Source organism: Mya arenaria, chromosome 6 (assembly GCF_026914265.1).
Source record: "Mya arenaria isolate MELC-2E11 chromosome 6, ASM2691426v1".
Lineage (NCBI taxonomy): Eukaryota > Metazoa > Mollusca > Bivalvia > Myida > Myidae > Mya > Mya arenaria.
The window spans coordinates 71,438,676-71,466,575 of record NC_069127.1 but is presented as its reverse complement, the minus strand read 5'-3'; the positions used below and the strand labels follow the sequence as shown (position 1 = coordinate 71,466,575).

General features: G+C 37.2%; 1 protein-coding gene across 3 annotated transcripts in view; it reads left to right on the top strand.

The window, feature by feature from the left end:
• LOC128239447 (serine-protein kinase ATM-like) overlaps positions 1–27,900 on the top strand; it is a 65,039-nt gene that overhangs the window by 10,493 nt on the left and 26,646 nt on the right. For all 3 annotated transcript variants that reach the window (XM_052956083.1, XM_052956081.1, XM_052956082.1), the window contains exons 10-36: positions 859–919; positions 2,557–2,729; positions 3,411–3,659; positions 4,193–4,787; positions 5,109–5,441; positions 5,989–6,217; positions 6,937–7,151; positions 7,615–7,697; positions 8,603–8,761; positions 9,167–9,233; positions 10,498–10,658; positions 12,095–12,197; positions 13,997–14,066; positions 17,297–17,397; positions 18,868–19,028; positions 19,781–19,997; positions 20,621–20,715; positions 21,294–21,420; positions 21,724–21,938; positions 22,874–22,973; positions 23,246–23,323; positions 23,876–24,034; positions 24,900–25,026; positions 25,751–25,929; positions 26,156–26,223; positions 26,865–27,015; positions 27,541–27,729. In XM_052956083.1, coding sequence (XP_052812043.1) covers positions 859–919; positions 2,557–2,729; positions 3,411–3,659; positions 4,193–4,787; positions 5,109–5,441; positions 5,989–6,217; positions 6,937–7,151; positions 7,615–7,697; positions 8,603–8,761; positions 9,167–9,233; positions 10,498–10,658; positions 12,095–12,197; positions 13,997–14,066; positions 17,297–17,397; positions 18,868–19,028; positions 19,781–19,997; positions 20,621–20,715; positions 21,294–21,420; positions 21,724–21,938; positions 22,874–22,973; positions 23,246–23,323; positions 23,876–24,034; positions 24,900–25,026; positions 25,751–25,929; positions 26,156–26,223; positions 26,865–27,015; positions 27,541–27,729 — 4,465 coding nt within the window. The remainder of the gene's footprint in view (positions 1–858; positions 920–2,556; positions 2,730–3,410; positions 3,660–4,192; positions 4,788–5,108; positions 5,442–5,988; positions 6,218–6,936; positions 7,152–7,614; positions 7,698–8,602; positions 8,762–9,166; positions 9,234–10,497; positions 10,659–12,094; positions 12,198–13,996; positions 14,067–17,296; positions 17,398–18,867; positions 19,029–19,780; positions 19,998–20,620; positions 20,716–21,293; positions 21,421–21,723; positions 21,939–22,873; positions 22,974–23,245; positions 23,324–23,875; positions 24,035–24,899; positions 25,027–25,750; positions 25,930–26,155; positions 26,224–26,864; positions 27,016–27,540; positions 27,730–27,900) is intronic.

Genomic DNA, 27,900 nt, shown 5'->3' with positions numbered 1-27,900 from the left:
TGACAATGCCTGCACCCATGGCCCTCAAACTGACATTTAGGTTTTTGGTGAACAGCTGATGACTCCTATGAATTTTGAGGTCATAGAGTCAAAGGTCATGGTCATAACACACTCTATCCTCACACTTTGAAATGTCATAATCTTAAAACTACCTCAATGACATCCAATGTCAGTGACAAATCAGCTGTCATTTTGGTCCATGCCTATTCCATTCAAGTGTCCATATAATCCTGACAGCATGGCGCTCAGGGGGGGGGGGACATAAAGTTGAACAAACATCTCTTGTTGCATACTTTGTTGATAATTGTAGTATTGAGGTAGTCAATTATAGTTTATAATTAGAATTGTGTATGAACAAGCCCCAATTCTTATATAATTGCTTAGCTATTGAAATCTGAACAAGCCTGGCTTATTCAATTCATAGTTTTGAATGAGTCCGAAAATATTTTACAGTCAGTCTTGTGCAAATTTCAACCACTGTTGATGTTATTTTTTAAATGCATCTTTGTAACCTAAAGGTGTGTTTTAACAATGATTCATTACTAAATTATAACTAAATCATTACATGCTGTCTGTATTTGTTCACCGGAAGTTAACCATTCAGAAATGATAGTGTAGTTTTGAAATTCATGCTTGTTGTAGGCCTGGGAAGCATAGACACCTAGCAATTGCTCTGTCAGGCATGCACATTGGTCATGGTCAGTAGATGACCTTGAATGATTTTGGGGTCAAAGGTTAAAGGTCATGGTGAAAAAACTATTGGCGCTCCCGGCAGGCCACAAATCATATCCACAGACTTCTAGATCTCATTTACTTGTAGACTTGTATTGATTAATCTTTTGCATGTATTTTCTACAGGGCCAAAGATAGTATATTGAAGCCAGCGTTTGTCAATTTGGCAGTGGATGTTTGTCAACAGGTACATATTTTTTCTTTAATAAATTACTAAATTAGTCGTTATAAATCAAATTATTTGAAGTCAAAAACATTTTTTTTAGTAGTACAACTAAGGAGGAAGACATCAAACAGGATACCTGTACTGGTTGTTGAGAGTCTGGTGACCTTAACTGAAGCATCATTTAATACTATCTATAAATTAGTAGTTTTTGTAGCTGATCCATCTACCTCCATAATTATACCCCCCAAAACAAAGTTTGGGGGGGGGGTATACTGGAATCGGGTTGTCCGTCTGTCCGTCTGTCTGTCCGTCCGTTTTTTTTTGTCCGGGATTCATCTTTGTCGTTATTGAACAAATCTTTTTCAAACTTTCAAATATTAATGACCATGATGTAAACCTGTGCCTCTGTGGATTTGGTCAGAGTCGCATGATCCTGAGTGGAGTTGTGGCCCCTTAATGAGTTAAATTGGGCAAAATTAGCTTTGTCCAGGATTCTTCTTTGAAGCTATTGAGCAAATCTTTTTCAAACTTTCAAATATTAATGGCCATGATGTAAACCTTTGCCTCCATGAATTTGGTGGGAGTCACATGATCCTGAGTGGAGTTGTGGCCCCTTAATGAGTTAAATTGGGTAAAATTAGTATTGTTCGTCCTACTCCTTCGTCATTTTTGAATGAATCTTTTTCAAACTTTTAGCCATGGTGAGAACATTTGCCCCTGTGATTGTGGTTGGAATCACATGATCATGTCTCCAATTATGGCCCCTGAATAAGTTAAAATAGGCAAAAATTATACAGCTTTGTCTAGCCTAATCCTTGGTCATTTTTTCTCATTTTTTCTATAAATCTTTTTCAAACTTTCAGATGTCAATGACCATGATATGAACTGTTGAATATGTGATTTGGTGCACCTGTATTAATCAGAATGTTTGCATGGCCTTAAAAAGACCTTTAATTGATTTTGTCCTTAAAAAGACCATCAAAAGTCCTGAAGTTAGGTGCATACAGGCCTTAAATTTGTTACAATATTCGCTTTGGTGGCCTACTCCTTTGTCATTTTTCAATATATTTTTCTCAAACTTTCAGCTATCCATGACCATGATGTGAACCTTTGTATATGTGATTTTGTGCACCTGTATTATTTCCTTGGTACTCATGTGTGGGGGGGAGGTGGTGGGTAAACAGAAATTGGGTTGGCAGACTGTCAAATTCACCCGTCCACCTTCATTTTGGAATATCCTGTCAGGAGTCATGACCCCTTTATGGTGAAAATGAGAGAAACAGGTTTGTTATCTCCCCTGAGGTGGGTGGGAGTGGGGTAATATTCGCTTTGGTGGCCTACTCCTTTGTCATTGTCATTTCCACTGCAACAGGCTCCTAGAGGGGATAAGTGTGGACACAGTACCAACATACTATAGTGACCATTTTGTGATCTCGGCTGCAGTGCCATGGCAGTCCCTGATTCAGTAATAGGTATTCTAAATAAACTAAATAAATGTATTGCCTTGTGCTTTCTAATGATACCATAACTAAGGCCAGGGCAAACAACCTAGACAGGGAAGGGTTGGGGGGTATTCGTTAGCCTTTGGCTTACAGTTCTAGTTCTATAATGGGTACATGCAAAACTCTTCATTTTATTTAATCTTCCTTTATTCACAGATATTCACAGAGGGCTCCCACACTATAGAGGTGACCCAACTTTCCCTGCCTGAAAATGAGGAGGAGGGAACCCAGCCGGGACCCAGACCCAAGAGGCGGAGACTAGAGTCGGGTTGGGAGGCAATTAGGGGTTTTATCATAACCTCTGGGCAGACAGCCAAACTGATTCCATGGTAGATTTGTTTTTAGTTTCTCGCTTGTTCTGTTGTTCTGTATATGCCTATTCTGTAAAATTAGATTTGTTTTCATTATGATTATGCATGTATAAGATGGTAAACTTTGAAGCCTATGTGCAGCCCAAAAGAAAAAATGGAAGTGTATTTAAATGCAAATGCAGGGTAGCCAAATTAAGTTTTGATGTCCCCTGAGAAAATCATCTTAACTGCTTGTCCCCTGAGAAAATCATCTTAACTGCTTTATAATTTATACTATCACACAACTACATGTTTATTTATGTATTTTTGTAAAAAGATGGCTGTCAAAAGAGACGTTGGGGTTTTGCTTATATAATATATAACCAGTTCGTACAGAGTTTCAGTTGGTACAGAATTGTTGTTAAAGATATGGAGTATATGCAATTTCTGTGGGGTGGGGGTCCTTCCAAAAACATGGCATGCATGTGAACGCGTCACTTAGAATCACATATTTCATAACCATGGATCCTGAACAAAATGCAGGTATTGTTTTGTGCACACGTTACTTGAAAAAGCTGGGAATGAACATGTTCAAGAGTAATGGGTCCTCAGGAATATGCTTTGCAACAAAATGAAACACTAAGTGCAGAGTAACGTACATGTATATAATTGGTTTCATGAATATTTATTATTATGCTATTTTTCCATATACTTCATCAGGCTACAACTAGTGACTGGCATACTAGACAAGCACCCGAGCAGTTTCCCCCAGGACGAGACACTCCCATACCTGACATGCCTGTCTCAAATAGTGGGCGACTGCAAGAGGGCGGATCTCATGAACCATGTACAGAGGTGTATTCGAGCCTTCGTGTCCAACTGGGACAAGGTCTTGGGTGAATCTTCTACTGATAACACCCAACAACTTGCTAAGACTCATTGGAATCAGATTTGGATGGCATCTCTGAGGTAACTTTAAGCTTGTCTTTTTTTTTCGAAGAAAGGTTATTGACGTAGAATTGTTGTTGTCTTCGGCGTCACCGCCTGCTTTGTAGCACATAATCTTGAACCTTGGCCACAACTCGAAAACCGTTCAAGATATTTGAATCAAACTTAGTATGCATAATTATTGTCTGAAACAAGATGTACATGTACAGTAAGGTCCATAACTTAAGCTTTAATAATTGTTATGCCTCTTTATGGATTGAAAAACAACAGTGGAGTGTTGTCGTTGGCTTAAGGGGCTCTTGATTAATAAGGTGAACGTTTGGTAGTTGTACAGGTACTGTTTTTTTAAAAATTAAATTGTGAAATCAGTAATTCATGTTCTTAAGAGATTTATTTCGAAGTGGTAGTATTTTTTATCTTATCTTGACATTTAAGGCTTGTTTGTTGAAGGAAAAAGTCAAGGTATTGTCATTGTCCTAATGATCTTGCCTTCATCAAAACTTAAAATATGGTACATGCATTTCTCAGTGATTTTTATTGGCTCATTACAACAGGTTTGTGAGTCTACACAACACTGAGCCAGAGGGGTATCTACTGTTGTCAGCCATGATCTCACAAGGGTTGGTGACTCCTAGACGGGACCTGTGGTCCCTATTTGTCCCCTCAATCTCTCAGCCAATCACAGAGTCTGTACAGTTCTTGTGCCAATTATTAACCTCTTGTGATCTTCCGGAACAGCTTGTTCCAAGCCTGGTCATATCTGTGCCAAGTCAGACTGGTAACACAAGCTTTCCTCTAAGAAAACAACTGATAGACTGGTTATTTCCTTCTCGTGAAGAAGAAGGTGAAAGTTCAAGGTCATTCAAGCTGAATCCTGATTGGACAGCAAAAGCTTTGGTGGCCTTGACGCTAAATGACCCATCAGGTGTCAAGATTGATTTATTTGTGAAAAAAGGCGCCATTAGTGATATAGAGAGGATTTACTTACAAACATGCTTGGAACTGCCCCTACAAGCCAATAAAAATCTTGTGCCAAAGAAGAATATTGAGAAGACCTCTGATTCTGCCCATCTATCAACACTGTTGAATGTGGTTGAAAATATGATCAAGCAAGAAGTGCAATACCTGTGTTCCAGATCGGATGAACAGGTAAGTGTGTCTATAGGCTTACTAGATGTTTGTTTCAAAAGTGTATCATCAATTAATATGTATTCATTCTTAATTTCAAGAACAAACGTATTGTTAGAGCCTTGCATCATTGGTGACGCCTGCTTCATTCCATCTGTCTTGTTCAAAATGAATTTATACAAGATATACAAGCTTCTTAAACTTTGGAATCTCAGACGGTCTGGGCCAGATTTTAAAATTATTGTTTTTTTTTTTCTTTTATCGACAACATAAAAAATTATGATATACCATCATATGATATACTTTGTATTCTACTCATGAACTACGTCAATACGTTTTCAGGCTCCCAACATATTGGAAGCTGTGAATTTTTGCCAGCTGATTTCAAACATTCTGTTTCAACTCCTTTCACAAAATATCTTCACCACGGCAACCGTATCTCACAGCAACCTCTACACCCACCTAGTCACACTGATGAAGAAAATCTCCAAGTGTTTACATGACATTGTTAAAAAAGACGGTGCAGCCGGAACAGGGAGTGTTATTGAAGCACTAGGGCGGCTGTTTGACTGGAGTTTGTGTGAGGCGGAGTTGGGTGGGGTTATGGCTTGTCTGTGTAGGGCAGCCACTCCTGCACAGCTGACTGATGTGCTGATGGATATTGCAGCTGATAAGGTAAAAATAAAGTGACTTAAAGCGGCATTTGGGCTTATAAATAAATAAAGAAAATTTTATACATTTGATGAATTTTTGCACAGATTGGTGGTCAATTTTAAAATCAAATAACGTTTTTAACAGATATGTCTGGCTGACATTACAAGGGCAGAATTTTGGTCAGTTTTATTGACATCGCCAGCATCATTATTGTCATCAGTAATATTGACACCGTCAGCACCATTATTGTCTTCTGTGATATTGAGTCCATTACTCTGGTTTTAATAAATGTCGAGGTATATCCCTTATTTGGTTGAAAAACTACAGCCAGGCATTAGCATTTGCTCCGTGAATCTCTTGTTACATGGCTTAATCTTAAATATCAAAAGGGTATGGAAATGATACTGAACTTAATAGTGTTTCATTATGGAAATATTGTTTACAGATGGGATCATTGTGGTTTTGTGAAATGGCCATCAGTTTGTGTTACTTGAGCAACTGTTTGACATGGCATGCTGGTTATTGAAGAAAAGGTACATTGTACATTTATTGTTTCTTGTTATTTCAGCATTCTAAGGAAAATAACCATGCTCATATATCTGACGCATCCTTGAAGGAGTCCAGATTTGAGCGAAGCCGTTCTCGTGTCCTTGACTTAGATGATGATGAATTTGACCTTGACCTTGAGAGTGAGGGCACCAGTAACCGTAACAACAACAACATGGAGGTTGATGACCTTGACTTTGATGTTGAAATTGAGACTCAAGATTCGGATGACTCCAGCATAAATGTTGAAGGTTCACATATACATGTAGCTTGTCTATTACTGTAATTACATTGGGATTATTGATTTTGCATGAAGCTGATGTTCTGTTGTATGATATATCTTTAGGGTATTGCATTCAATTAAGAGTAGAATATTTTTCTTAATGCTGAAAGTGACTTGGATGTTTCTGTAAAAGAATAGAGCAATTTATTAACATGTTGATGGCTGTTGTTGATCTAATGGTGTTCATTGTATACATTAACGAAATTCAATATCACACAAAGTACAATGGTTAAAGGCACCAGAGGTCTTTGAATTACTTCTGTTTGCAAAGAATCTAGCTATGAAGAAACTGACAATTTGTACCACCTCTACAGCAAGTGCCAGTCATTTTTGGCACTTTAAAGAGTTTCCTTTGTCATTGCATCATTCCCTACAGAAATAATTTTAAAGCTAAAATTTAATTGGTAGGTTAAAGTGAACAATTATATTTGCAAACTGTAAATGTATGGACTCTTTGCATGGGTATGACCCTCTTCAGTAGTTAGTAGTAGTAATAGTTATAAGTTGATCAACAGGCTATAGATCTTGCACTTGATTTCCATTAACTGATGTGTTAGGACAGAATTAAAGCCAAGATCAATTGATGTTTCAGAAATGCTTAGTACATTTGCAGACAGTAGTACTCTGAGTGCATGTACAGTATTCAGATTGTGTAATTATAAAACAATTATTTTTCCCATTTTGCAGTTAGTCAAAGTCTGCTGACTGCTCAGCTTAATGAGGCCCAGACATTAAGAATGTTGGCTGTGTGCAGCCTGTGTGCCTGGTGTACCCATAGCAGGGCCTCAACCAGAGAATTAAAGCTGAAACCTGAGATGGACCTCAAATATCTTAAGAACAAGCTTGTTGGTCTCCTTAGTGATGAGACATTGGACCCTAAAAGGATATTTGACCTGCAAATGGTAATTCCACTCAGGAGTATGTAAAACCAACAAGAAAAATGCATTGATGTACATAGTTTATACATATACATCTAGTATTCAGCAATTATACACATGTATTAATGATTTAAACACTGATTGCTTATAAGCAATGATTAAAAGAAATATTTTATTGAAAAGAATTGTATCCATAAAATGATAAATATCATGCTCTTACTTTTGTGTAAGTCTTGTCTTGGGGTTTCAGACTCAATTCCACACATGTTACACTGGGACATAAAAGAAGTTATTAGCTTTAGAAAGAAAAATATGATTATAAAGTTTAGGGAAATGATATTAATATTTCTATTTTAATGTATTTAAACTATCTCTTGCAAATATTTAAGTTGAAATAACTGTTTTCACATTTATGATAATTTTAAAACATTTTTAATATAATCTTTCTTGATTGACTGTTTATATCTTGAATGTATGTTAAATGCAGATGGTGAAAATCACATCCCAACTGACAGATGTGACGGAGAATCTCACTACCAAGGAACTGCTTGTCATAGTTACAGCCATCAGGTTTGACAAATTCATATTTTGATGTAAAATTTAAGTTCAGGTTTTCTTAAATCATGTAATTCTTGTTGCTTGGGGTCTACAAATATTTATCATGCTTTGCACATGTTGGTCGGTCGGTCCATCTGTACGTCTGTTGGTAGACCAAAGCTTGTCCGAGTGATAACAATGCCTGGACCTATGTTCATCAAACTTGACATGGAGGCTGGGCCTGACCCCTATTGATTTTAGGGGCCATCAGGTTAAAGGTCAAAGTCACAGTGACCTTGAATGCGAAAAGGTTTTTCCAATGATAACTCGACATGACATTTAGGCTGGGTGTGACCAGTTGATGATCCCTATTGATTTTGAGGTCATAGAGTCAAAGGTCATGGTCACAGTGACCTTGAATGGGAAAAGCTTGTCCAAATGATAACTAGACAATTGGTAGATTTTTGGTCCTCAAACATTACATGGAGGTAGGGCATGACCAGTAGATGACCCCTATTGATTTTGGGGTCATCAAGTCCAAAGGTCACTGTGACCTTCAACACATTGATAACTGAAGAAAGCCTTGCCCTCTTCATTCTTACCAATGGTATGGCATCATTCTTACCTACTATCCCCACACTTTGAATGGTCATAATCTTAAAACTGCCTCAAAGGAATCCAATGTTAATGACAAATCAGCTGTCATTCGGTCCATGCATATTTCATTCAATTATCCAAATATTCATGACAACATGAAGCTCAGTGGGGCATAATGTTTGACAAACATCTCTTGTTTTTCTTTCAATTCAAATGAAAAAAAACAACAACAAAAAACTGTGTAACTGTGTTAAAGTGTTTTTTTTGAAAAGGTGTAATTTCTGATACGAAAATCAAGGCAGTCAACATTATCTTAGAGTGTACATGTGTATCTTACCTAGATTGTGTGTGTCTGCCCACCGGAAGGACCAAGAAGTGTGTGTTGCCAGTCTAGAGTTGATGATTAGACTGGTGCCCCATCTTTCTGACTCAGACAACGTCTCCAGCTCCACATTGAGGGAGGCTCAGTCCATAGTGCTTGTATTGGCTAATGCATTCTGGTAAGGTAACCAGTCTAGAGCTATCAATTAGATTGGTCGCTATAAGTCAGACACAGAAATTGCCAGTTCTTTTTGGAAGAAGTTCAGTCGATTTTGCTTGGGCATTTTGTAAAAAGTGTAGAAGGCTTACAGTGCAGCTGTGAGACATTAATTGATCTGGTATAATTTCTGACTCTGCAGTATGTATAGTTATAAGTTTATTTTTGCGAGCAGATTGTTCCAAAGAGAAAGAAATGTTATTTTTTTCTAAATTCATTGCACTGAATGGAACAATTTGCATTCAGACTTTTTTTAAAACTTTCACTGTTACCGTAAACTTTGAGTCAATCTATTTTGACTTATTGTCAGAATAAAATGTATCAGTTGAAGGTAGTGCTTTCTCAAAACTTTAAATATGTTTTTCAGGAGACTGGAAACTTATGCTTCACCGGTGAGGAGAAAGCTGGCTGTGCTTATGGAAACATTACACGAGGTAAGTGTGCTAAACTTTTATAGCACATCGATTATTAGTAACTTGTTTTTAAACCTTAAATGATGGCAATGGTTGGTTTACAACAACTACATTTATCTTTTCTGTGTATTTTAAAATCGTTCTTGTTCATTTTTAGAAAAATATTAGAAATCCTAAATTTAGTCAGAATGATGCAATTCCCCAATCAGAAGAACCACGAATGTACGATAAACAACCCACGAACAAATCCTCCCATATTTTGTTTTACTAGGTTGAAAAAAACTCGCATATCAAATTGACAGGGTGGACAAAACATCCTAGATCATTTTGGCGCTAAAAGCCCATTAACAGTTAGGTAAGAACTATTTACATTTAGAAATAAAATAAGAATTTGTGAAAAGCCTGCTTTGTTGAGGTGATAAATGTGTGTCCATACCGACAAACATTTATGGGATCTAATGTCCAGGATGAGATGTTTTGTCCACCATGTTAAAATGATGTTGGAGGTTTTGTCCACCTGATCAAAACAATGTGGGAGGTTTTGTCCACCTGATCAAAATAATGTGGGAGGTTTTGTCCACCTAGTCAAAAATGACATGGGAGGTTTTGTCCATGGTATGTTTTGTCCGGTTCCCTGTATAGGGAGAGGCATGATTTTTGCCATTCAAACCGCAACTAGTTTCAGCTTTTTGGCTTTAAAAGGTAAGCCGGTCTAGTGGTCAAGATGTGGTCATCTCACTCAAGATATCTAAAGTTAGATCTCTACCACGGGCATTTTTCTTGAGGCTTTTTACAATACAAATGTTTGATTTTTTTGCCAAGAACCATTTTTCTGTATCAAAGAATTCTGTCTCTATCATATTAAAGAAACTGTTATCGGTATAACCTGTTTACAACTGGTACCTCCCTGAAGCAACTAGAACGGTTGCATAGAACAGATGTCTGCTTAATAAAGGGGTCGGTTGCAAAATGGGGGGCTGGATGGTGTGACTATGAGGCTCAAAACACATGTTTCACAATATTTTTATAAAATGTTTCCATGACATTATCCATTCAACATGATGGTAAACTCTATTGTGATCAGACATTTCTGTAGTCTTTGGTTGTCAATGAACCAAAATCCGAAGCCAGCATTCTAACAATAGAAATACTAATTTTAGTCAAAATGATGCTGTGTAATCAGTGTAATTGTAAAGCGTCAAGAAATGTGTGAAGGGATTTTCACAACCTCCACAGGACTCATTTTGCAGACTTATCATCTGTATATCCACTTATTGTGTTACAGCATGATCCAGAAGTCAGGTGGTCAAGGTTTAAGTCTGAAGAGGAAGAGAACAGCCCAGATTCCCAGGGAGCATCTGGTCCTACCCCGGGGGAAAGATTCATCAACTGCCTGGCTGATGACTGTCTTCTGGTCCGCAGTCAAACAACACAGGCTATACACAAGTAGGACTTGCTATTTTATTTACTAGGGATGCTCTTTAATGTTTAAATTGGCATCTTGAGCCACATTCTTTTAAAATTGATTTATTTTACTTTCTTTTAATAATGAAAACTAAACAGCAACTGGAAGATATTGATAATAGTTATGATAGGTGTGAGTGTGTGTGCGTCCGGGCAATATTGTCCGAAACATGACTTTAACAGCCTTTACTGTAAAAGCTTCAAACTTCATATACAGATAGATCTCATTGAGTATAAGTGCAGTGCACAGAAACCATAACTCTGGGTGCAGATGTTTTTTAGTAATTTCCCTTTGTTCATTTTCATACTTATTTTATGGCCTGACCCAAACTTTAGAAGTCTTTGATAGTCTTCAAACTTCATAAATAATACAGATATATCTCATTAGGGATAAGTGCAGTGCATAGAAACCATAACTCTTGGTGCAGTATTTTTAGCTGGACTATTCGAAGAATAAGGAGAGCTATCCTAGTCACCTGAGCGTCAGCGTCGGCGTAACCACTTATGTTAAAGTTTTGTAAGAGTTTGCGTACCACCTCAATTATTTTCAAAGTCCATTGACATCTAGCTTTGAAACTTTGCACGATTGTTCACCATCATACCACCAACCTGTACACAGGAGGAGGTAACTCTATCAAACATTTTGACAAAATTATGCCCCTTTTTTTACTTTGAACTTACGTTAAAGTTTGCGTACCACCTCAATTATTTTCAAAGTCCATTGACATCTAGCTTTGAAACTTTGCACGATTGTTCACCATCATACCCCCAACCTGTACACAGAAGGAGGTAACTCTATCAAGCATTTTGACAAAATTATGCCCCTTTTTCGACTTAGAATTTACGTTAAAGTTTGCGTACAACCTCAAATATTTTCCATTCAATTTATGTAAATATCTCAGCACATCATGTATTGCATTGAAATCTAATCTAACAGTGATCCATGCATGTTTCGCCAAAACTTTTCAATCCATACACCGAAAATCGGCGGAATAGTCGAGCCTGCTGTCTCTGTGACAGCTCTTGTTTTAGTCATTGCCCTTTGAAAATTTTCAATGATATTCGTAAAGCAAAATTGATACTGTTCTTAATTCAATGGGGTATATGGCTTTCTTTGACTGCTCTTGTTGAATTTATGATGATGTTTTATCAATGTTACTCAACTTGCTTAGCAACTCGTTCTGGCCTCTACCATGTACGAGTACTATAATGTATCCAAGCTAGTTTGTTTTATATCTTGAGAAGAGGTTTCTTTGGCATGGTCCTTCAAAAATGTGATATGTGTAATATGTACATTTTGTAGTTGATTAGTTCATATTATGAAACACTTTGAAGTTTTTGGTTAAATATGTGTAAATGTGCTTATTTACTTTTAGTCAGTGATGCATACATTAAATAGAATTCTCTTTGTTTGTAAGGCTGTTCATACAATGCCAGAAGCCAGTAACAAGGAGTACCCAGGAGGAAATGTTTGCCCTCATATACAAGGAGCTGTCTGAGCTAGTGGACATCTGCCTACCTGTAAGTACATGTGGTTTGTCAGGCCAGATGCCAATAACAAGGAGTACCCAGTAGGAAATGTTTGCCCTCATATACAAGGAGCTCTCTGAGCTAGTGGACATCTGCCTACCTGTAAGTACATGTAGTTTGTCAGGCCAGATGCCAATAACAAGGAGTACCCAGGAGGAAATGTTTGCCCTCATATACAAGGAGCTGTCTGAGCTAGTGGACATCTGCCTACCTGTAAGTACATGTGGTTTGTCAGGCCAGATGCCAAAAACAAGGAGTACCCAGGAGGAAATGTTTGCCCTCATATACAAGGAGCTCTCTGAGCTAGTGGACATCTGCCTACCTGTAAGTACATGTGGTTTGTCAGGCCAGATGCCAATAACAAGGAGTACCCAGTAGGAAATGTTTGCCCTCATATACAAGGAGCTGTCTGAGCTAGTGGACATCTGCCTACCTGTAAGTACATGTGGTTTGTCAGGCCAGATGCCAATAACAAGGAGTACCCAGTAGGAAATGTTTGCCCTCATATACAAGGAGCTGTCTGAGCTAGTGGACATCTGCCTACCTGTAAGTACATGTAGTTTGTCAGGCCAGATGCCAATAACAAGGAGTACCCAGTAGGAAATGTTTGCCCTCATATACAAGGAGCTGTCTGAGCTAGTGGACATCTGCTCAGCCGTAAGTACATGTAGTTTGTCAGGCCAGAAGCCAGTAACAAGGAGTACCCAGTAGGAAATGTTTGCCCTCATATACAAGGAGCTGTCTGAGCTAGTGGACATCTGCCTACCTGTAAGTACATGTGGTTTGTCAGGCCAGATGCCAATAACAAGGAGTACCCAGTAGGAAATGTTTGCCCTCATATACAAGGAGCTCTCTGAGCTAGTGGACATCTGCTCAGCCGTAAGTACATGTAGTTTGTCGAGGAAGATGCCAGTATCAAGAAGAATCCAGGAGGAAATGTTTGCCAATGTATTCAAGGAGCTCTCTGAGCTAGTGGACATCTGAATAGCCGTAAGGACATGTAGTTTGTAAGGCTAGATGTCAGTAACAAGGAGTACCCATTAGGAAATTTTTGACCTCAGTTACAAGGAGCTCTCTGATCTAGTGGACATCTGCTGTGTTGCCAGTTTTCTGACTCTTGAGTGAAAAAATTGCCATTGTTTTAAAATATTTAAATGGATATTTGGTGAAAAGCCCTTCTCTTGTAAACCGATCTGCTCAGGAAAAGAAGTTGTGGTATTGTTAAAGCATTGGTGTTTGTTCTCAGTATCCTCTGTAAAATCAACATTTATGTTTACTATGACATGGAAACTGTTCAAGAAGTATGCATGTCTGCATCAAACTTGTTACGCCTGCCCACAGTAATAACATATAATTGTGTATTTCCTATAAGTATAAGTCCTTTATCAGTCCATAATGTTTAAATATGACATAAGTTATCAAATGTACAAATTAGTTTGCCAGTTTATGGAGCCATTCGCTAAAATGTTACATTTTAATGCCGCGAGACGACATATGATTTTGGTATTATTTGAAAGGGTAATTCGATTATCAAAATTAATGACCAAAATTCTGTAACATATAAAAAAAAATGTAAGTTGTATTTTTGTTCTTTAATTGAACTGCAATCAGATGAGGACAGATCATTTGCCAATATTTGAAGTGTGTGTCTGTTATATGTTTTTTGAAATGTTTTTTTTTACACATCATACCCTTTGAACTGATGCTGAAATAATATGGATTCCCCAGAAATCTGAAACTCGTATTATTGTTCAAAGGATACCTTGAATGTAAAACTCTACTTGTTACAGGCCACTATGACACCAGACAGAAAACAGGACTTCAGTGAAGCTGTGGACTCAAGCCTGCTCCTCAGTATTGGTAAATACATCAGTCTTAATGACTAATGATTAGATGTTAGAGGCAGGCTTAGTGTAAGACGGTTGTAACTCAATAAGGAAACAAAAGACATTACAAATGACATGTGCAAAACCCTTGGTTTATATTGCTATTTAGCTCTACTGGCCAAAGAAATCTGACCCGCGAAGCCTTGGTGGGAAGTGAGTGCGATAACCAGGCAACCTGATTAGTTATTTGAAATATGTTTCTTAGTTCAATGATGATGAAGCCAATAACCTTTAAAATTCATGCTTATAATGCTGTGTCCTGGGTAGAAGCCTTTAAAATTCATGCTTAAAATGCTGTGTCCTTGGTAGAAGCCTTTAAAATTCATGCTTATAATGCTGTGTCCTTGGTAGAAGCCTTTAAAATTCATGCTTATAATGCTGTGTCCTTGGTAGAAGCCGTTAAAATTCATGCTTATAATGCTGTGTCCTTGGTAGAAGCCTTTAAAATTCATGCTTATAATGCTGTGTCCTTGGTAGAAGCCTTTAAAATTCATGCTTATAATGCTGTGTCCTTGGTAGAAGCCTTTAAAATTCATGCTTATAATGCTGTGTCCTTGGTAGAAGCCTTTAACATTCATGCTTATAATGCTGTGTCCTTGGTAGAAGCCTTTAACATTCATGCTTATAATGCTGTGTCCTTGGTAGAAGCCTTTAAAATTCATGCTTATAATGCTGTGTCCTTGGTAGAAGCCTTTAACATTCATGCTTATAATGCTGTGTCCTTGGTAGAAGCCTTTAAAATTCATGCTTATAATGCTGTGTCCTTGGTAGAAGCCTTTAACATTCATGCTTATAATGCTGTGTCCTTGGTAGAAACCAGTACTTAAGTCCATTTTGAGAGGCCATTAGAAACTTGCCTTGGTGGGGCTTAAGCCCAAAACCTCCTTGAAAAAAGTAGCCACCCTGTAAAATGTACCATTAGTCCATCGCAGCTCTAACTTGACACTTAGGAACATAAGTACGGTATCTTTCACCTATCCAGAGGACATGCTCATAAGCTGGTAGTGATGTCGTCAATATGGATTTTACAGATTCCCTAGGGTCGGATTTTCCTAGCTTCAGGGAAACACACTGTTGGTTATTTTTATGCCCCCACATATAAATAGGGTGGGACATATTGATTAGCCCTTTTATGTTCGTCCGTGAGTCTGTCAGTATGTGATTCTGTCTGAACTTGTGTCGAAACTCCAAAACTATTTCACTCAGAGTAAAGAAACTTTGACCATGTGGGGTTTTGTTTCCTAGTGCGCTTAGTCAAACCCGAGCAATGGCCTTTTGAATTAGTGAAAATTGGAATTTCTGGACTCAAAACTATAAAAAAAAAATTCCTCTAGTCATGAAATTAGGGGAATGTTGTTCAGGTGATAAAATTATGCACCTGAGGTTTTGTTTGCTGCTGCATATAGTATATGCAGAGTTATGGCCCTTAAAAAGTGAAATTAGCACTGGTGAACTTGTGCCTGTCAAAACTACAAATTCTTTCATGTAGAGTCATTTAACCTTTGGGGAATGTTGTTCAGGCAACGAAGTTGTATTCTTGGGGTTTTTTCCCTGCTGAACATAGTACAACCAGAGTTTTGGGGCTTCAATTAGGAAAATTGGCATTTTTGGACTTTTTTATGCCGCCGAAGGTGGGCAATATGCCCCCAAAGGTGGGCATATTAAAATCGCACCGTCCGTCTGTCAGTCTGTCCGTCCGACTCAATAACTCAGAATATTATGGACAGATTTTAAAATAACTTACCACATGTGTTCAGCATACCAAGACGATGTGTCGCGTGCAACAACCGTGTCCCTACCTCTAAGGTCAAGGTCACACTTAGGTGTTTATTCCCAATGGAATGCTGCATATAAGGACATAGAGTATAGGTTGTCGTGTCCGGGCTGTAACTTTCCCTTGTATGGACAGATTTTAAAATAACTTGCCACATGTGTTCGGCATACCAAGATGATGTGAAGCATGCAAGAACCGTGTCCCTACCTCTAAGGTCAAGGTCACACTTAGGTGTTTATTCACAATGGAATTCTGCATATAAGGACATAGAGTATAGGTTGTAGTGTCCGGGCTGTAACTTTCCCTTTTTATGGACAGATTTTAAAATAACTTGCCACATGTGTTCGGCATACCAAGACGACTTGTTGCGTGCAAGACCCGTGTCCCTACCTCAAAGGTCAAGGTCACACTTAGGTGTTTATTCACAATGGAATGCTGCATAAAAGGACATAGAGTATAGGTTGTCGTGTCCGGGCTGTAACTTTCCCTTGTATGGACAGATTTTAAAATAACTTGCCACATGTGTTTGGCATACCAAGACAACGTGTTGCGTGCAAGAACCATGTCCCTACCTCTAAGGTCAAGGTCACATTTAGGTGTTTATTCACAATGGAGTGCTGCATATAAGGATACAGAGTATTGGTTGTTATGTACGGGCTGTAACTTTTTCTTGTATGGACAGATTTTAAAATTACTTGCCACATGTGTTCGACATACCAAGACGACGTGTCACATGCAAGACCCATGTCCCTACCTCTAAGGTGAAAGATACACTTTGTGTTTATTCACAATGGAATGCTGAATATAAGGACATAAGAATGTAGGTTGTCAAGTATGGGTGGTATTTTTTTATGTTCAGAGGCAATTTAAAAAAACTTGCCATATGTATTTGTTTGATCTTTAACTTTTCATGTACTGACCTTGTTCATAGGTCAATGACACATTCGGGGGCATTCGTCACATACTGTGACAGCTCTTGTTTACTCTACTCATAACTTTAAATAGAATTATAAGTCATACACTCATGACATCTTTCACGAAGGTATTTGATGCTATTAAGTGGTGAAAGTCATAATTTGATGCACAGATATGGAGAATTGACATGATAATGGCCCTTGTTTTTGTGACAAACTTGGCATATGGGAGCATCTATGTCCTATGGACACATTTATAGTTATTGCATACTTTATGTTAGAAACATATATTTTGTACATTAACAAATAAAGTGTGCGTCATTGTTTACTGACATGAAGCACAGTAATTTGGAATGACAAAGGATCAAAAATAGATCCAAGGTCATAGATCCAAGGTCATAGATCCAAGGTCATAGCAATTTTACAGATTTTGCTTGTTTTGAACTGTGAAAAATTAAATTGCATAACTGTCAAGAATTAAAAATCCACCATAGTTTTACATTTTCTAATACACAGGAGGGGTGATCTGTCACAGTGGAGTTTGTGAAAAGGTTGCCCTGTTCTCCCTGCTACAGTTTATTCAGGAAAAACACCTCGCAGTGCACAAAGTATGCAAGGTGGGTCAAGTTTGAACTATTTTGCTGTACCTTTTTTGTGAATCCAGTTATTAGTAAAGCAATACTTCTCATGATAGAGTTTTGATACATTAGCCAGTCTGTTTAAAAACAAGAAAAAGATGTCACATTGTCGTAGCCTTTGTGGCATTGTCTTTACGTGCAAATTGTTAATATGGGCCATGACATGAAAATCAATGAAGAAGTTATGATGAAAGTTGGTACACATGCTTACTATGACAAATGCACTTGTGAAGCAAGGCTCATCACTCTGTTAAGGACTTTTTTTGAGTTATTCCCCTTGATTGACTGGAAAACATCCAAGACTTATTGTGTCAGCTGACTAGGCGACATATAGATGTTACTTTTGTCGTCGGCGGCTGCAGTGGTGGCGGGGGTGGTCGCGTCCCGTTTTTTACTTGTCTGCGGCATATCTCGTAAAATATAAGAGTTATCAACTTGAAACTTCATATGTAGATAGATCTCATTGGAGGCAAGTGCAGTGCTCAAGAACCGCAACTCTTGCATCTGTATGTTTAGAGTTATTGCCCTTTGTTAATTTTCAAGCTTAAATTTTGTCAGGGGCATATATCGTAAACTATAAGAGGCATCAACCTGAAACTTAATAGGTAGATAGATCTCATTGAGGGCAAGTGCAGTCCACAAGAACTGTAACTCTTGCTTCCATATTTTTAGAGTTATTGCCCTTTGTTAATTTTTGTTGTTAATTTTTGTACGACTTAACGTTGTTACCAGTTCAAATGCCACCTATACTTAAAAGTAAAATGGCAACATCATTATAATACGTCTATAAATGAATAAAATGCCAATCTAATGTCTAATGTCGACAGTAAATAATTCAGGCGACACATCCGACTCGCAGGGTTCTAGTATTTAGGCTGAAGACCCGTATTTCTAAAACAATCTTAGAATAGTTCCTTATATTGTCCTAATTTTTAAACCTGTCACAGGTGCATATTTACACGGCTATTGCACTAGATATTATATTTATCCTGAGTCCGTTCTCAATACCTTCCGTATGTTTTTCGAGGACTAAAACATCATTATTTACAGCTTGTGTGAAAAGTATCCAAGTTTCTTGGTTACACCAGTTTAGAGCAGTATGTGACCAACTACCTACCTTACCTACTACACACATCATTGGACTTGCCCTTCAACAAAATATTTATCTCCCCGTTATTTACAGCTGGTGGGAAAGGTATCGCCGTTGTTTCGTTACACCAGTTTAGAGCAGTATGTGACCAACTACCTACCTTACCTACTACACACACCATTGGACTTGCCCATCAACACAATATTTATCTCCCCTTTATTTACAGCTGGTGGGAAAGGTATCCCCGTTGTTTCGTTACACCAGTTTAGTGCAGTATGTGACCAGTCACCTTCCTTACCTATTACACACACCATTGGACTTGCCCATCAACACAATATTTATTTCCCCTTTATTTACAGCTGGTGGGAAAGGTATCCACGTTCCTTGGTTACACCAGTTTGGAGCAGTTTGTGACCAGTCACCTGCCCTACCTTATACATAGATGGCTACAGTTGGAGTTCCCCATCAAGAAGTTCCCCTACCACTTACTGAACTGCTCTGACAGAACACAATTCTATAGGTAGGGTTTGTTCTATCTTGGAGAAATTCATACTGCATGTTTTTCAAAGATTTTAATTTTGTATAAAGTTTGATGAAGACTGATTTGAGAAATCATCTGTGCATAGATAATGAAGTTTGTTAAAAAAATAAAATAAAAAATAATTAATTTTGAGCATGTTTGTTTTCTCAAAGAAAAGAAATTGAGGTATTGTCATAGCATTGTATTTTTTCAGGAGCTTTATCATTCAACACCCATTAACCTTGGCTAAAACATAGAAACGTTTCGAAGATATTCACTTAAAACTTGGTACATATATTGGCTTGCTAGAGACAATGTACACATGTGTAATAAGGGGCATAACTTAAAATTTAATAATTGTTTAGTTATGTCCCTTTTCAAGTGAATTAAAAAGAGGACAAGCATTGGCGTTCACTCCAGGACTCTTGTTTATCAGCATTATGTAGCAACATGTGCACCATTTACTCGCCATCATCAGACTATCCTGCCATTTCATTAAATACACATCCAGAACTTGCCAACATTTTGACATTCATACTCTGTGTGCAAAAAATAAATTAATTAGTGATAGTTTCCAAATTAGATTATATAAGTCTTGCAAAGTTTAAGTCTGGTGATAGAAGTCTTTCAAATGTAATACTTGATAAAAGAAGTTTGATGAGAGAAGTATTGCAAGGTTAAAGTTGATGAGAGAAGTCTTACAGAGTTATAGTTTATGCAATAGTTTTGCAAATTCCATGGCCCTCTTTTAGGGACCATTTGGATGCCTTGATTCCGGAACTGGTAGTATTCAAGGCTCTGCCAGCTATCAAGGAGATATCAGTTAGCCTTGGAGCGACACACAAGGACATCCTGCAGTCACTTATCCCTAGAATTGTCACCCATATTCTACCAGTGTTTGCTACGGGGAAGAAAAAAGCCCAGGCATCCGCTGCATATGATCTGTTGGTGGAAGAAATCTCTCAGCAAGTAAGGATTTTCCTTTTTAGCTCGACTATTCGAAGAATAGGTCAGCTATACTACTCGCCCCAGCGTCGGCGTCGGCGTCCGGTTAAAGTTTTAGGGCAAGTTGGGATTTTCACTTATAAGTCCAATACCCTACATTCAATTGACCTAATACTTCACGCAGTTGTTCATGGCCATCACATGATGAGGTTAGATAACTCCATATTATTCTTTACACAGATTATGGCCCCTGATTGACTATGGAACTCAGGTTAAAGTTTTAGGGCAAGTTGGAATATTTATTAATAACTTCTATATCCTTTGTTCAATTGACTTAATACTTCACACAGTTGTTCAGGACCATCACACAATGAGGTTACATAACTCCATATTATCCTAAAATCCTGGTGAAAACCAGTAAACTCAATTAGTTTTTTTTTTTAAAAACCAAGCTATGCATTGGAGCATAGATACAAACTCTGGCATGTATCAAAATAGAAATCCTCATCTGTAATCTTTCTAATAATAATTATTGATTCAAGAGTTTTATGTGTAACCTGCTAAGCTTAGCATATACATAGCAGGCATGTTGTCGACTGTTGTAGTCATCATTTTCGTATTTGTCACGGTTTCTTGTTTTTGTCCAGGTTCTAGAGAGACAGATAGTAAATAACCTGGATGAGATCGTCGTCAACATTCTTGGGTGCCTCCATGACACAGATTCCGATATCGGACCAATCAGGTAGGTTTTTCAATTACAGGCCATTTTCTGAGAAAAATGGACAATTTCTAATCTTGTGCCATACTTTTAAACCTTTGAATAAATGACTTCGATATAGGAATTTTTCCAATATCAAAAATGTGCAAGATGGTGATCTTATTGTATTGTTTTTTGGATTTGATCAGAATATCTGTCACACCTGTTTTTGATGGCTTGAAAAAGTCTTTTAAAGACCTTTTTTTAGCCATTTCTATGGAAAGAGTGTGCACTAGGTGTTGTTTTATTCTTGAAGTATTATTTATCTTCAGATTTTCAGCAGTAGTGCTGCACTTTTAAATCCTTCCTATATGCAAAATTGCTCCTAAAATTCATAATGAAAAGGCACCCAGGTTTTTATTCTAGGGGTTAATATGATCCTTGAATTATCAGCAGTTTGGAAATTTTCTTGAGGCTTTTTATATCTGAGATTAAATCTGTTTTTTATTTAGGATAAAAATGAAAACAAACTTCAATGCTTGATGAAGCTGCCATGCCAAAACAGGAGCCCAGACCTCAATTTTTCAATACACTGTCCTTAATACATGCCATATTATTATCAGGGACACAAACCCGGAGCCCAACCCCCCATTCTACAATACACTGGCTGTTACATCGACGCTTGACTATATCACTAGGAGTTTTGCTGGCAAGGACAAATCCCTCGTGGAAATACTTTCCAAAACTACAGTAGGATTTTCTCTGATCTTAATAATAAAAAAAATGCAATATACCGGTAGTATAATTATTTATAGTATTTGTTTATATAGAAAGCAGAGCTGCATGTATATATACATATTACATGTTATTTGTATGTTCTAAGAATTGATTTGTATTTTGAATGAATGGTTTTATATTTTAACATTTTTTTTAGAAGTAGGTCATCTGCTCAACATATCAATAATACACTTCAAAAATTCATGGCCAAAGCTTGAATTGAACACAAGCGTGTGTCACTTGAATTAAAACAATTTGTTTTCATCCTTTTGATAGGATAGCCTTCAGAAGATTCTGCTCAAGCTTTCATCCTCCCTATGGGCCAGCCATCGTGTTAGCGAGAAGCGGCGTGTGCTGTCCATGTACCAACTGTTTACTGGCCTGCTGCTGAGACATTTCCATACAGAGCTTGGGGGATGTTGGGCATTTGTTCTGCGAGATATGCTGACACGGCTTATCTACCTGGTCAGGGAAATGCTGGCAATTCACGAGTGAGTTTGTTTTGCTTGTTTTTATCTTGACTGGTCAAAGGCCAGAAGAACTTGTTGCAAGTTGTCCATGCATCTGTCAACAATTGCTTGTGAATGCTATAAAGTGCACTTTTCTTAAACCAGCTAGATATGTTCATGCATTACTGAATTCTTGTAGCAAAGTTAAAATTTACAGTCTAAGAGTGACAACCTGTATTCAGTGAGTATTTTTTTCTCTCTCTTTTTCACTCCCTTGCCTTTGATGTGAACATTTAAGGGAGACAACCTGTACTAAGAGAGTGCAGTTGATTTTCTCCCATGCTTTTGTTAAAGAATGTTAAAAGATTTTTATGCCATGGCAAGGTGTCCGTTCTCCATGTGTTACAGGCTTTTGATAAAAAAGTACAAAAAAAAGTCATGAATAGCATATTAAGTTGTTAAGGTCTGTGATACTAGTAAAATCAGCACCAATTGAGAAATTGAAGATCTTCTGTATTTGCAATCAGCACAAGCCTGCAAGCTGTACTTCCTTTAAATCATTTCCTGGGATTGTTTAACTTCTTAATTTTAAATTGCTTGTGGCAATTTCTTCAGCCAAGTAATAATTCTAAAACTTGCTCTTGCTCATTCAAAGGGAGACAACTTTTTCAGAGAGTTGTGTACCGGCAGCGGCATAGTACAAAAGCATTAATATGGCCATAGTGTAAACACCATTCAAGATATTCACTTTTTATCAGAGACAATATCCACCGGTATAGCAAGGTGCATAATCCAGTCTTTAATTATTATTCAGTTATGATCCTTGTTTACCTGTTAAAATAAAAGCATAAAAGCATTGGAAAGCATTTTGGTTATTGTGTTATTTAAATGAGTATACCTAGGCTTAATATAGACATGACATGTTAATTTTTGCACTTAATTCATAGATTGCTCTACTATATAAATTTCCTTTCCAGCCTTTCTGGTGTTGAGAGCAGTTACAGAGAAAACATTGCCTGCTCCGCTCTTCAGTTGCTGATGGAAATATCAACAGTGGCTGTTGACTGCTGCTCTAAAGTAAGATACCTTTACTAGAGTACTTAAATACATGGTTACATAAAGTTTAGAATTAACAGAAAGAGTTTTGCTTTAAAATGATTAATATTTGCCAAAGATGCAGGTTAAAGATCTGGTGTTATTAAGTTACCGAAACAAGAATTGAAACTCGACAAAACTTCACAAATGAACAAGCTATGAAGTTATTTCTTAAAAAGTGTTTAGCTATTGTTAATCGTATATGTTACATTTTTACAAGTAACCATCTAACATACAGCTTTATAATCTTTCAGGAGTTTCAGAAGTATCTTGGACTGCTGGCAGGAAATCTTGTGCCCATTGTGGAGATGGAAGGTGATATTGGGGAACAGGTAATGGCATTTTAATGGCCAGTATTTTCATCACCTCTTCTTAGCACATATGTTTTTCTAAGAAAAATGTTCCCAGGCAATTTGATTAGCCTTTGTGCCATCCTCTACTCTTTTTATATGCATACTTTCCAACGGTACCTTAATCAACATCTGCCCAGTGGCAGTCGAGTTACTGCCATTCATAGTATAATCTAACACCAACCCTATTAGCTTAAAATGCCCCTGTTCACCAATTGGCAAAAGGTCTCTATTCAGGGAAGTTTTAAAATTATGTTGACCAATAATGGCATTATACATAAGTTTAGTATGGATGTTTACATGAAACTTGATACACATGTCCACAGTAACAGTGATCAATATGTAAGATGTGACCCTGTTGATACTATTTGTTCAGTTTTATCTTTATTAAGGCTTCAATGATTTTGTAAACATGTGCATTTAGAATCCTCTTTTTTATAATACCGTTTTTCACAAACAATTTTATATACTGTATATAAAACCTATTGAATTCATAAATATAAATTTTCTGTCAACCTAAATTAATATTTTCAGTCATTGCGTCTCCTAAAATTTCTCATTCTGGAGAAAGCCGGAGAGTTGCGTACAGGAATTGCCTCCCTTGATAACTTTCCGGACAGGCTGGTTTTTAAGGAGTGCAGGGCCATGCATCATAAACTGAAATATGCCACTGGACCATTTATCTTGAAACAGGTAAGTGTTGTTGTTTTTTGCTGGAGATATAGGATGGTTAGGTGTAATTCTTTGTGGTTCTCTATGATGCAGAAACCATTCATTATATTACTACTTACAAGCAGAAATAGGTCATTTCTGCAATTAAGATGAAAGCATGAAACATGATGTCATAGTTTCCTGTTAGTGAAATTAGAATGGCAACGCCATTGACGTGACTTGTTTTATGGTCTGTGTACTTTAAAGGTAATTTACACTCTCTTTTTACACATAATTCACATATTGGATATGATTCCACAAATTATAGTTTAAACATGTACTATAATACCCGCTATGTTGGATAAAGTTCACCTAATACTTATCCAATTGAAATCAGTCTGGATTGATGTACTGACGACCTATTTAGAAATAACACAGGCCTGCAATCCTTTTGAAAAGGATGAAAACAATCTAAATCTGAATTTTATATTTCTTTAGACAAGTAGTAATTTTAAAGTTTGGGTTCGCTCATACAAAAGGTTAATTTCGATGACTGCCTGTTAAAACAGGATTGGTAAATTCTTTGCTACACAGGTAATCTAGTTTTGTTCATTGAAATGTCTCTACTAATCAAAAATGCCTGAAATGGTGGAAGAATTATTTCCTTTTTTACAAGTCAGCCTCCTAAAATTGCATGTTTGATTTCTATCTGAAATTTATATAATTGTGTTTACTTACAGTGATAACCTTTATTTTTGTCAAGAGGAAACATAAACAGAAACTTTGGTTTAAGCTGTGACTGTGAAAAGTGTTGCACCAGGTAAACATGATTTATTTTAGATTCCGCTCAGTTAAGACCAGAGTTATATCCCTTGACTTAGTTAAATATAGTTAATCTTTGTTCTAGGAGGTGGAACATTTCCTGTCAGCTGACCATTTTCTGACCCTGGATGGTTCCCTGCGACTAGAGGGCCTACATTTCCTTTGTGACCAACTATTAGAAGCAAGAAACCAGCTTCATGTGCTTGCGCGAGGTACACATACAATGAATCATTTTCTGTCTCATTTGTTTAGTTTTCACTGCAACATTGTTGCCTGAGTTTGACAAAAAGTTACAGCTAAAACATACAGCTTTTGGAAATATGCTCCAGTCAATAATTCCTTAAAGAAAACTTGAACTGGTTGTGTCCATTGAAGAAGGCCTACTTAAAAGAATCATAGATTTGAACTAAGGATTCTGGGTGAGATGAGGGCATCTTAACTTCAATGCCCTTGTAGTGCAATTGATATTACTTATACTCACTTACATTACAGGAACAAATTTTGTTCATTATTAGTTTATGTCTGTTTTATGGAGTAAATAATTGAGGTACGCATGAACATCATTGGCATCTTTGCGCACAAATATTAACCTTAGGAATATCTCTTTTCAATACAATTAAAATTAAACACAGGTTGCCAGGGTCAATACATTAAATGTAAGGCCCATAACTCTGGCTTTAAAAATTGTTGAGTTATGTCCCTTGCTCCATTAAAAGTAGCATAAGAGTATTTGTGTTCATTCAATGGCACTCTTGTTTTATTGAAAACATTTATATCTGAGGAGACACTGGCAAGGAGATATTTATAAAGAATCTTTGAGAATGAAAAAAAAACAAGAACATTATTTTGCTCTTTTCATGAACAAATCATGCTGCAAGGCCATGTTTAAAAAGAGTAATTGTGACCTAGTTTAAGGAATGTTGCTCTAATTTACAGATGACACAATGTTGCGACTGGTTTGCAAGTTGGTGGAGCTGAGCCGCTGTGATGACGAGTCTGTTGCCATGGTGGCAGGCAGGTGCTTGGGAGTGATGGGCCCAGTTGACATGAAAACCATCTGCTTTCCTTCCCCACCCACTCATCCAAGCCTGCAGATGGCTCTTACATGCTTTGAAGTTAGTTAAAGGGTATTTAGGAATACAGTAGTCTAATATCGGGAGAAGAAACTAAGTAATTGTCATACACATAATTGCATGCTGTAGCTATATATTTTTTTTTTTTAAATAACATGCATTCTGCAAAATTTTAGTTGTTCAAAGTGGAATTTGTGTTTAAATTCTTTGGTTTAAGTATGTATTCTACCAGCTATGAGTATGCACTTTAGTTGGCATTTTCTTACAGGAGGTGCCAAGTGTCCACAAATACTGCAATATCTTCCATAAGCTAAATGAATACCTCACTGACAAAAGGCAAGTTATAATGACATTCTTGTGGTAATGTTGTATTTTATGTGTGTCTTTACATTATGTAATTTATCTATAATAAATATAATTTTGCATATTCACAAGTTAAAACTGTGCTAGCAATGTGGTGGAGGAAATATATAACTATAAGTGGCGAGTATAAATGTTGCTTGTTTCATGGTCACTTCAGTTAATCTGTGGTTCAGAATGGGGGTGGACTCTCCTCTAAATAGTATTACCGTAAGATGTACATATAGGATGTGTGTTGGGTGTATGTATCACCTCAAGTGATATCCTTTTGGTTTCATTGTCGCTTCAGTATGTTCATGTTGTGCAACTGTTGTCAATGAGGAAGAAGTTAATTTGTTTTAGTGAGGCTTCAAATGCAAGCAGACTGGGATTGGGGGTATTTATCGCTTGCAATGATAGCTACATGTATATACCAAATTTGCCCTCATGATTACTGCACTTTGATGTTCGTGCAGTGTGCTAATACCTGGTACAAACTTCAAGCAGCTATTGTCAGTAAGTTTCATGGGTAAAGAAGGGGAGTGGGTTGGAACATTGCTCTAGTTATTTTCTATTTAAACAAAGTTTGTTGTAATATCTGTTTTTACTACCTTTTAAGTGCCTTCTGCTTACTGCAGTATGTCCGTGGTTCAGTGTGCCAGTACAGTCCTGAAGGAGCTACTGTCAGTGAGTAATGGTGTAGACTTTGCTGCAGCCTATAAGGTGAAACTCGGGGACATGGAGTACCTCTTCAAATATCTACACCCATTTAGGGCCAGCAAAAAGAGGGTGAGAAAGTTTGAGATATATTTGATTTTTTTTAAATCATTTTTTATTATGTTGTCTTTATTCAAAATGTTTCTAACTAGTAAATTACTAAATGTTAGAATATAGAATTGTTTAGTTAAAATGGATGGAGCCTGTTTCAGGTTTTTAGTTGAAGATAAAGATTCTCGAACTCAACTGATTGTTGCCAAGGAAACTTGATTGTCATCTTGAATACCATAGATATATATATATATTCTCTAGGGATTACAAGTTAACGTACAGGGTTAACTGCGAGGTTTTACAGTCTACAGTTGATGTTGATTACATCTGAAACCCTGTTGATTGTTGCCAAGGAAACTGAGGGTCATCACCTTGATTACCATGTATATTCATATTCTTTAGGCAGTACAAGTGGGTGTATCAGGGGTGAATTGGGAGTTTTTTTTCCAGCCAAAGGGTTAATGTTGATGACCTCTTGAACCCTTCTGATTGTTGCCATGGAAACTGGGTCACCACTTAAGCTACCATACATATTATATTCTACAGGCAGTACATGTGAATGTACCAGGGGCGAACTGGGAAGTGTTCCAGTCTACTGTTGATATGGATGACCTCTGGAATCCTGCTGATTGTTGCCATGACAACTGGATCATCTCCTTGACAACAACACTCATCAACAGTGGGGCTGTTAGAGATGAGATTCTTCAGCTGTTGGGTCCTGTCTGCAAAATTAAGGTTTGATACATGATTTTTTTTATTGGAGTATGCATAGAGAACATAAGTATGCTTTTTTTAGCTTACCTTGGTCAAAAACATGCTTCTTAGATAACATGTAAACATAAGAATATTATGTAGAATAGAAATGATACACACCCTTAAAGAATGCAGCAAGTGTGATTGGAGGTA